The sequence below is a fragment of the Salmo salar genome, chromosome 10 (genome assembly GCF_965601325.2).
Source record: "Salmo salar chromosome 10, fSalSal1, whole genome shotgun sequence".
NCBI classification, from domain to species: domain Eukaryota; kingdom Metazoa; phylum Chordata; class Actinopteri; order Salmoniformes; family Salmonidae; genus Salmo; species Salmo salar.
Window position 1 is genome coordinate 26,459,129 of NC_138300.1, and position 11,045 is coordinate 26,470,173.

The 11,045-nt window shown below is 42.3% G+C and overlaps 1 protein-coding gene across 1 annotated transcript; it reads left to right on the top strand.

Annotated features, from left to right (window-relative positions):
• The first annotated feature begins 4,287 nt into the window (after positions 1–4,287).
• On the top strand, positions 4,288–10,505 carry LOC106613873 (leucine-rich repeat-containing protein 24). The gene is made up of 5 exons (XM_014216577.2): positions 4,288–4,897; positions 7,678–7,851; positions 8,019–8,297; positions 8,499–8,667; positions 8,871–10,505. The coding sequence occupies exons 2-5, from the start codon at positions 7,699–7,701 to the stop codon at positions 10,007–10,009; spliced, it is 1,740 nt and encodes a 579-aa protein (XP_014072052.1). The 5' UTR covers positions 4,288–4,897; positions 7,678–7,698; the 3' UTR covers positions 10,010–10,505.
• The last annotated feature ends 540 nt before the right edge of the window (positions 10,506–11,045 follow it).

Consider the following 11,045-nt stretch of genomic DNA (forward strand, 5'->3'; position numbering starts at 1 on the left):
TATAGATGGCTCTCTGATTCTTGGCACTTTGCCCAGTTATATTCAAGGTTGGAACTACCTTTCTAGGGGTTCTGATGCTTCGAGCTTGGAATTGCATTTTTTATAACATATTTACAGTATTTAACTTTTTAATGTGTATAGTATTGCTTACTAGGTGTTGTCAAATGAATGCTGTAACCACTCCCTCTTCAAATCAGGGATGATTGGAAAAAGCTGTTCTAAAGAGGACATTGTATTATCATTTCTTTGTACTCCCTGACGAAGGCCATGCAACCGAAACGTGTCAGAGTTTTTAAACTTTGTTTCCATTGAACATGCCATACAAATAAATACATTTTAATTAATTATATGAAGTGCCTTCGTCCTCCTTTCTTTTTGATGACCAATTTACCTCTTTTACCAAAGAGCAGCTTCTGTCTATCAAAATCTACTATTGTGCACCTTAACATAATTTCCCTTCCTCCTTTTTCTAGAATTCATCAAGGCTTTACATTTAACCTTCCTGTTCCAATAAAATGTGTTATTCCAATCTCCCTAAAGGAAATTGCTCTGAGCAGCCGGCCCTGTGCTGTAAAGGCACTAACGTGAACTGCTTCAAAGGGTGCTTCTGTGACGAGTTTTGTCAGACTCAAAATGACTGCTGTCCCGTCTATGCAGATACCTGCACAGAAGGTCAGAACTCTTGATCCCTATTTTTGAAATCATTGATTACAGTTACAGTGTTCATGACGTAATTGATAGTATTTTGTTTTATACCTATCTTGGGCAACACGAAAAACGCCTGAGTTTCAATGTCAAGTGTCTTAAAATCACAGGACACCAACATCAAAGCGGAGCGGAAGGTTGGAAACTGGGTTTGATAATCGACCAAATCATACTAAAGACTGTAAAAATGGGACCTGATGCTTGACACTCAACATTAAGGAGATAGATTGGAGGTAAGGCCCTGTGATAGACTAGCGTCCTGTCCAGGTGGTGTATTTGTACATCAAGCTGCCTGACTCTACAGAAACAGATGATAGGCTCATGATCCTCTGAGCTTTTCCAGTTCGCTCATGCAAAGCTACTTATGTCATATATTTTAGATATTCAGACTGTGATTGGTAGTTTGAAGGTATCCATTCTTGCTCCATCCCATTCAACTGATGCATCTCTTGAAGTGGCTATTCAGAATGTAAGTGCATCTGTTTTCGCTTTGCCTATCTCAATCCTCAGTTTAAAATAACAAAAAATGCACTAGTTACACAAGGGTGACATAGATCAGAATCAGTCAAAGAAGAAAGATGTATTTAGGTTTTATTTTTCTCTCACTTTTCACTTTGTCCACCTCCCTGTCAACAATGCATTCCTCTACCTCCTCCATCTCAGGCTGCTATGCGGCAGCAGGCCTATCCCACTGGGCAAAAACTGGTTGAATCAAAATTATTTCCACATCATTTCAACCAAATAATTAAATACGATGATGTTGAATCAACGTAGAAAACGGATTGGATTTGAAAAAAGTATTGAAAAAAAATAAATAAACTGACAACTCAACCAAATGTAAATCACAATTAGACATTGAATTGACATCTGTGCCCAGTGGGCTCTCAAGGCAACGTACAATGAGATCTGCTCCTTCAGAATCATCAAAGTAAAGAACACCTGAAAGACTTGATTTGTGAATCTACTCAAACACTTCAGAAATATGTAATTAGGTTGCATTTTTCTTTCTCTCTGTGTGACGTAGTTCTTATACAGCTTGAAAATAAACCTAATTAAATTAATTATTGATTATATTACATACGCCACTTGTAATAGACGCTTCCGATATACAGTACCAGTCAAAAGTTTGTACACACCTACTCATTCAAGCATTTGTCTTTATTTCTATTATTTTCTACATTGTAGAATAATAATGAAGACTTCAAAACTATGAAATAACACATATGGAATAATGTAGTAACCAAAAAAGTGTTAAATAAATCAAAATATATTTGAGATTCTTCGAAGTAGCCACCCTTTGCCTTGATGACAGCTTTGCACACTCATGGCATTCTCTCAACCAGCTTCAACTGGAATGCTTTTCCAACAGTCTTGAAGGAGTTCCAACATATGCTGAGCACTTGTTGGCTGCTTTTCCTTTACTCTGCGGTTCAACTCATCCCAAACCATCTCAATTGGGTTGACGTCGGGTGATTATGGAGGCCAGGTCATCTGATGCAGCACTCCATCACTCTCCATCTTGGTCAAATAGCCCTTACTCAACCTGGAGGTTTGTTGGGTCAATGTCCTGTTGAAAAACAAATGATAGTCCCACTAAGCACAAACCAGATGGGATGGCGTATTGCTGCAGAATGCTGTGGTAGTCATGCTGGTTCAGTGTGCCTTGAATTCTAAATAAATCACTGACAATCACTCTCAATGCTTCACGTTGGGAACCACACATGCGGAGATTATCTGTTCACCTACTCTGCATCTCACAAAGACACAGAGGTTGGAACCAAAAATCGCAAATTTGGACAGATTTCCACCGGTCTAATGTCCATTGCTCGTGTTTCTTGACCCAAGCAAGTCTCTTCTTCTTATTGGTGTCCCTTAGTAGTGGATTCTTTGCAGCAATTCAATCATGAAGGCCGTAGGCCATCATTGTAAGTAAGAATTTGTTCTTAACTGACTTGCCTAATTAAAGGTTAAATTAAAATGAAGGCCTGATTGACACAATCTCCTCTGAACAGCTGTTGAGATGTGTCTGTTACTTGAACTATATGAAGCATTTATTTGGGCTGCAATTTCTGAGGCTGGTAACTCTAATGAACTTATCCTCTGCAGCAGAGGTAACACTGGTTCTTGAAATATTGCGGATTGACTGACCTTCATGTCTTAAAGTAATGATGGACTGTTGTTTCTCTTTGCTTATTTGAGCTGTTCTTGCCATAATATGGGCTTGGTATTTTACCAAATAGGGCTATCTTCTGTATACCAACTCTACCTTGTCACAACAGAACTGATTGGCTCAAACGCATTAAGAAGGAAAGAAATTCCACAAATTAACATTTAACAAGGCACACCTGTTAATTGAAATGCATTCCAGGTGACTACCTCATGAAGCTGGTTGAGAGAATGCCAAGAGTTTGCAAAGCTGTCATCAAGTCAAAGGGTGGCTACTTTGAAGAATCTCAAATATAAAATATATTTGGATTTGTTTAACACTTTTTTGTTTACTACATGATTTCATATGTGTTATTTCATAGTTTTGATGTCTTCACTATTATTCTACAATGTAGAAAATAGTACAAATAAAGAAAAACATTTGAATGAGTAGGTGTGTCTAAACCTTTGACTGGTACTGTATATCTGGGTTGAAGTGTACTATGTGGGAGAACAATATGTTCATGTTGTACAGCAGTCTGTGGACGAGATGTGTATATTTAATGTGATTTCTCAAATAAATTGTCAGAATTTTAGGATTAAACATTGAACATTATATACTATAAATCATATAATAGTGTTCATCCCTGAACAAGCAAGAAGCTGCCAGCAGAGGTCCTAGTAACACAGTGTTCCATTGCATGACGCCCAACTCCTGTCTAGAACACAACCACCTTTATTGATCTGGGTAGCTTCCTCAGTCTTACCAGCAGGCGACCCCAGTCCCCTATACAGTAGTGGACATTTTTCGTATGCCTAAAAATAGCTTTTTGTCTCAATATCCTGAAACTCTAAGACACCACCTAATTTGCCTTTGGATCCAGGGATATTTGTGTTGTGTTGATCCCAACTCACAGTGTTTGTCATATCAGCCCATTGTGCCCCAAAATTGCCTATATTGAGAAACACCTCATGCATTTAGACTAGTTAATATCACTGATCACATTACGCACTCATTGTATTTGTCTCTCATAAAGGAATATAAGGATCCAGTCATGGATTATCACATACTATCCTAAATCCTAATGGTTGCAATCCTCCTTCTCCTCCTTCCCCTCCTCATTAAAATGGATTAGATAGTAATATTGTTATTATATTGCAATAATGTGGATTAAGCTTTTAGTGATCACATAATGAAAGAAACACAGGAGTAAGGGAAAGGATGGTGCAGGGTTTCCCAAACTCGGTCCTCTGGACCCCAAGGGATGCACGTTTTGGTTTTTGCCCAAGCACTACACAGCTGATTCAAATAATCAACTAATCATCAGTCTTTGATAATTTGAATCAGCTGTGTAGTGTTAGGGGGAAGAAAAAAAAACATGCACCCCTTGGGGTCCTGAGTACCGAGTTTGAGAAACGCTGTATGCCTGCGCGCGTTTGTATGTGATTTAGAAACAAGGCATAGAAAGTGGTATCCAAGCTATTTATTTGATAGGAGAGTCTGGAATAGATCACAGAAAACAAAAAGCAAGAAGGAAACAAAGCACGTGTAACAATTCAACTGTAACGTTATTATGTGATCCATTTGAGAGAGAAAGGGAGGGGCTAGAGACGAGGAACGTAGTGAATTGGATGACACCGTACGAGCGCAAGAAGGTTGACAAGATAACATAGGATGTTAAAGAAAAAGGAGAAATCCTGATTCATCAAAATAATTTTTCATTTTTTTGAATACAAGTCTGTCGGCTTGAAGCTTATATTTTGGAGTGTGGCCGTATACTGTAGCCTTCACGTATCGGTTATTATTCTTTAGCCTATTTATTTGCGGGGCCCTGTGCCATAATGGCTCGACAGTAGCCTTGGACAATGTGTTCAAAACGTCGGATGTGTCTTTTATCGAGGAGATCCCGTTAGAATATGATTTTAACGTACCAATATATACGATATATATGTGATTCCCATCAAAATAATAACGCGCTTTTCCGTGCGGATCCATTCGAAATCTGGGCGAATGTAATTCTATAGCGCATCTCTACATCCTTATCTGGTATGTGCCCACCGATGGTGCCTCTTTTTCTTTAAAAAAACGGTGATATATTGTGGACTGGGCAGTGTGTGTTCTAATGTTTAGTCGTTTTTATCACAGTGTAGGTTGTATCATATTGATTTATTGTGGTAGTGTATTGTTGTAGGCTAAATTATCAGCCTGCACAATATAAATAAGAGGAATCGTGTGAGTAATTATGATATAACAACGCATGACTATTATTCATTATATATTATTACTTATTAGTAGTAGGCCTAGTAATAACATTATTAGTGTTCATATTATCATAAATTAGTTGTAGCGGTGGTTGTGTAGCCATCTGTCTAGGCCTAGATATAAATAATTATCATCTGCTGAATATTTGCTATGATTCATTTTTGGCATATTCTCATCCTCTGACTTATTGCAGTTACAATAGGCTACAAACCCCAAAAGGCCTCTCATATGCAATCAGTGATATGAAGTCAGGAGCATCAGATCTTAGAGGCATGGCCATGATAGGCTTCTTTTACAAAACATATCAATACCACCATGGATGCTGCAAAGCCTATTCCCCTGGAGCTACATCACAGCTCCTCATGAATGCCTCCAAGCCCTTGCTAGATGTCAGGCTTATTAGAGGAAGATGCTCACTGCCTGGCCACTGTCTGGAATTGACCTCATCTTCTCCAAGGAAATGTTGTGCTTATCTGTCAACACAAGCCTGTACTTCCACAGCTGCCTGCAGCAGCAGCTTATATTTGGAGAACAGGCAATGGAATGTTCCTAATAAAGACTCCTCAATATTGTTTTAGCGTGCCTAATCTGTTTGTGAAAATTAAGTGACCCTTTGCTTCATTAGCCTACTGAAGTGACACAAAGTTAATTTCCATCCAATTTGTTTCTGTGACTTTTTTTTTTACAGTCATCATCCGAAGCCACATACAAGTATAGCATGCCTTACGTGTATGATGCATAGAAAATACATTAATTGATAGAGTAGTCATTCAAAAAAAAAAAAACTATTATTATTGACAGTCTGGAGAAGTCAGCCCAGAAGCAACCTGGATTAATATCGAGGAAGCAACAGCCATGTAATAAGCTGCCCTTTTTTCTGATCTGATTCTACGTGACACTGTATTGTGTCAGCATGTAACATGAGTACTGACACTTGCATTTTGTTTATGCGCTCGGGCAGGACATTTTGGGGCCCAGTTTTTCCGCTCAAAATGCGTATCAGCTAATTGAAATCGTTGATTTACTTGCACGTGACGGAACACTAAATTGTAGCTGGTCCCATCAGATAACATGGCACAAGTTAGCCCTTTGCTAACCTCACCAGGTGGCAGTGATTATATCCTGGAACAAATTCTCCATCAGCCTATCAAAGATCTTAGACTTTATATCCACCAACCAATGGCATTTCTTAAAATAGGTCAACCCGGGCCACTAGAGGGACATTTTAAGCTAACAAATTCAAGGATTACTTTTGTTCCATTGGTCTGTAACAAAATGTTGTATGCAAATATTGCATTGATGCATCCTTGACTAGGCTTCTAACTACTACCAGTGTTAGACAACATATTTATATATGACAAAATCCAATGTTTTTGTTTATCTGTTTCACACACATCCATGTTTATTTATTTAATTTTTTATTTCACCTTTATTTAACCAGGTAGGCCAGTTGAGAACAAGTTCTCATTTACAACTGCGACCTGGCCAAGATAAAGCAAAGCTGTGCGACAAAAACAACAACACAGAGTTACACAAACAAACGTCCAGTCAATAACAGAAAAGAAAAATAGAAAAATCTATGTACAGTGTGTGCAAATGTAGGGAGGTAGGCAATAAATAGGCCATAGAGGCAAAATAATTACAATTAAGCATTAATACTGGAGTGATAGATGTGCAGATGATGATGTGCAGGTAGAGATACTGGGGTGCAAAAGAACATGTGCTTTTATGTAAAAAATATAAATACGTTTTTGTAAGTTTATCATATATCGTAAAAAAAAAAAAAAAAAAGAGCCTTATGTATTTGTCAAATAGCAGTCATGTAGGCTACTATTATCAACATCGCTTTTAGGTGGCACACATTTCGGTTGACTCGAAATCAATAGTGTACTTTAACCATGGGTTTGAGGCCCCCCTCGCATCAAGCTTTTTTGTTGAGGATTCTTTTTTTTACTGCCGGTCCTTGATGCTGAATTCAGAACGCTTGTGACAAAGTGGATGATTATCATAATGCATAGCCTATAAAATGTTGTAAGGCTAAATGTAAGTGTAACCACATAGCATAGGGCTAACGTGCCATTTTACCTGACTGGACCGGCTACAATTTTGCATTCTGCCACGTGCAAGTAAATCAACGATTTTAATTGGCTGATACATATTTGGAGCCGGAGAAACTGTTTGAATTTAAATGGTTGCTTATGTTCGCAAGTATGGCCCTTTGAGTTCACAATAACATATACAAATGACCAGATTTGGATATTGTCAACAAAATTATATATTTCTTTGTTACTTTAACCAGTTTTACCTTGCCCTCTCTAAACCAATGTCCCAACTCCAGTCCACCAGTACCCCCAACAGTACCAATTGTTATTGAAGTCCCGGACAAACACACCTGATTAAACTTGTCAACTTATCATCAAGCCCTCTATGAGTTGAATCAGGTGTGTTTGTCTGGGGCTTTAACAAAAAATGTGTACTGTTAGGGATACTGGAGGACTGGAGTTGGGAAACACTGCTTTAAACCTCCATTTCTCTTTCCTCAATCTGTCTGTCTCTCTTTCTAGGTTCTCTGTCCTATTGGTGCGATGGCCTTCTCTCTTCTGGCTATCCTGATATTATCTCTCCACGCTCTCTCATCCATTGGCTGTCCAGTGGGATGTCGCTGCTACAGCCTGACTGTGGAGTGTGGCTCTACGGGCCTCCGGGACATCCCCTCACATGTCCCACCTTCTACACAGGTTAGCATTGACTCAATATGTCTATATGTCTGTTTCCCAGATACCACCCACCATACAATATAGCCATGCTTGAATCATCCATACACTCACTCAGACGTACCTACTCTCCATAGAGTTTACATATGGAGTTATGCTTATTGTTACTTATGCTCATCTATTCTATTCAGACCATCTTCCTTCAGGACAATGCTATCGGGCAGATTCGTCTGTCAGACCTCTCCCAGCTGGGCCGTCTGCACTACCTGTATCTGCAGAACAACAGTATCTCAGCACTGGAGCCCGGGGCCTTCCAGAGCCAGGGTCAGCTTCTGGAGCTGGCCCTCAACGGGAACCGCATCCACCTGGTCACAGCAGACATGTTCAGGGGCCTGGAGCACCTCCGCATCCTCTACCTGGCAGGAAATGACATCACTCGCCTACAGGACTACACCTTCAGAGGCCTACAGGTCAGTCCCCATATTATCAGTAACTCAGTTAATGTTTTGTCAAACCAACGCTAGTGTTCCCCTCCTCCCTTGTAAACAGACTGTTTGTCCTGATAATTATCTAGAGTTCCACCACAACAATCAACGCTTTAACTTAACCCACTTCCTCTACATTATATCACTATTCATTACTAATAATGATTACAATCCCTGCTTCCATAGCGTCTTCAAGAGCTTCACCTGCAGCAGAATAGCATTGAGATGCTGGGAGACCAAGGTCTAGTTGGTCTGTCCTCTCTGGCCCTGCTTGACCTCAGCCGGAATAACCTGCACACCATCGGCCCTGCCACCCTGCGGCCCCTCGTCAGCCTGCAGGTGCTGCGTGTCACAGGTGAGGGCCAAAGTACAGGATTTGGGGTAGGGCTGTGGGACCAAAAAATAAGTCTACAGTAAATATATTGACCTTGTGCTTCAAATAGAATTACCTCTTTCAAATGTTTTGTCTTAATTGTCTCAATGTTGTGTTGCATCCTTTCCATCCCCCTTTGTTGACTTTGCCACACCTCCCCATCAAATTATAATTTCCTACTGTAGACAATCCGTGGCGTTGCGACTGTGCCCTGCACTGGCTGCGCAGCTGGATCGATGAGGAGGGCCAGCGCCTGCTGAGCTCGGCCGAGCGGCGCCTTGTCTGTTCTGAACCACCCCGCCTCTCCCACCTCAGCCTGGTGGAGGTGCCTCTTAACAGCCTGGTGTGCATCCCCCCTCTGGTGCAGCTGGAACCCCGCCGCCTGGCCGTGCGCCTGGGGGAGAGCCTGCGCGTCTCCTGCCATGCATCTGGTTACCCCCGGCCGCAGGTCACCTGGAGGAAGGCTTCCCAGGGTAAGGTGCAGCTCTCCCCCCGGGGGCTGGTGCAGGACCTGGGCGGTGTAGGGACCGTGGGGGCTGAGGATGCAATACATCCAGCTGCAGGACGGGTGAGACTCCAGAAGGAGGATGGGGAGCGCTTCGATCCAGACACGGGCAGTGGGATGCTGTTCCTTAGCAACGTGACAGTGGCTCACGCCGGGCTGTATGAGTGCGAAGCCTGGAATGCTGGAGGGGTGGCCCGTGTGACCTTTCAGCTCGCAATCAACTCTTCGTCCTCGTCCAGTTGGTCCCCTGCCTCCTACGCTCCATCCTGGCCTCGTCTGCGCTCCAATCGGCCGACATCGTCAGACGTGAGTCGAGAGCCCTTGTACGCCCTTGGCAGCATGGCCTTCAGCGCACTGGGAGCTGCTACTCAGACTGCCATCGCCATAGGGATCTCCCTGCTGGCCCTCACAGCTCTTCTCCTGGTGGCCATGATCTACAGCCGACACCGCCATCGGCAGAAGGACACAGATGACAAGGAGGAAAGCATCCTGTATGTCAATGATTACTCGGACGGACCAACAACCTTTGCCCAGCTGGAGGAGTATCGGGATGAGCGCGGGCACGAGATGTATGTTCTGAACCGGGCTAAACCCGTCCTCCCACCTTCCACCACAGCCACTACCGCCACCCTGGGGTACCAACAGCAGGAAGCGCTGTCTCCCACAAAGCCCCAGATAGAGCCGGATATAAGGACAATGAGAAGGATGGCAGGGGAGGGCGGGGAGGCAGAGCCGGTGACAGCCGAGTCGGAGGGCTTGTTTCTGAATCACACAGGCTTGTTCCTCGACTCACAAATTGCATATGAGATCCACTGCTGAAGGCACCCAGGACGACGTTCACAATGAGATAGTCCAGAGTGCTTAATGTCACTTGGTGACCAAACCTCCAGACTGCAATGAGGGTTCAGATGAATCATAAATCCTGATTGCTCTGGCTCCAGAGTGACAAGTTTGAGCAGCAGTACGATATAAAGACATGGCAGGAGACATACCTCCCTCAACCAAAACCCCCACTGTACTGTACCTTACTGTGATATGAGAAAATGTGTCCTTCGTCCAGCTTGAACATATACTGTAGCTACTATAGTAAGTATGGAGAACCATTACAGTGGACTGAGTAATGTGTGGTGGAGAGACCCTTATTGTGACACTTCTGCTGTTTATATAAAGTAAACTGTAATAGGGGCCTAAACAGGCTCACCTGGTTGGGCTCTGAGAGGTTTAGAAATGTAAGAGGAAGGTGCATCATACAGTGGGGGAAAATAGTATTTGATCCCCTGCTGATTTTGTACGTTTGCCCACTTACAAAGAAATTATCAGTCTATAATTTTAATGGTAGGTTTATATGAACAGTGAGAGACAGAATAACAACAAAAAAATCCAGAAAAATGCATGTCAAAAATGTTATAAAATGATTAGCATTTTAATGAGGGAAATAAGTATTTGACCCCTCTGCAAAACATGACTTAGTACTTGGTGGCAAAACCCTTGTTGGCAATCACAGAGGTCAGACGTTTCTTGTAGTTGGCCACCAGGTTTGCACACATCTCAGGAGGGATTTTGTCCCACTCCTCTTTGCAGATCTTCTCCAAGTCATTAAGGTTTCGAGGCTGACTTTTGGCAACTCGAACCTTCAGCTCCCTCCACAGATTTTCTATGGGATTAAGGTCTGGAGACTGGCCACTCCAGGACCTTAATGTGCTTCTTCTTGAGCCACTCCTTTGTTGCCTTGGCCGTGTGTTTTGGGTCATTGTCATGCTGGAATACCCATCCACGACCCATTTTCAATGCCCTGGTTGAGGGAAGGAGGTTCTCACACAAGATTTGACAGTACATGGCCCCGTCAAATGATGCG

Coding starts and splice junctions, on each gene's coding strand:
- LOC106613873 (XM_014216577.2), top strand. CDS start 7,699: ATGGCCTTCTCTCTTCTGGCTATCCTGATATTATCTCTCCACGCTCTC. Junction 7,852..8,018: donor ATGTCCCACCTTCTACACAG/GTTAGCATTGAC, acceptor TATTCTATTCAG/ACCATCTTCCTTCAGGACAA. Junction 8,668..8,870: donor GCAGGTGCTGCGTGTCACAG/GTGAGGGCCAAA, acceptor TTCCTACTGTAG/ACAATCCGTGGCGTTGCGAC.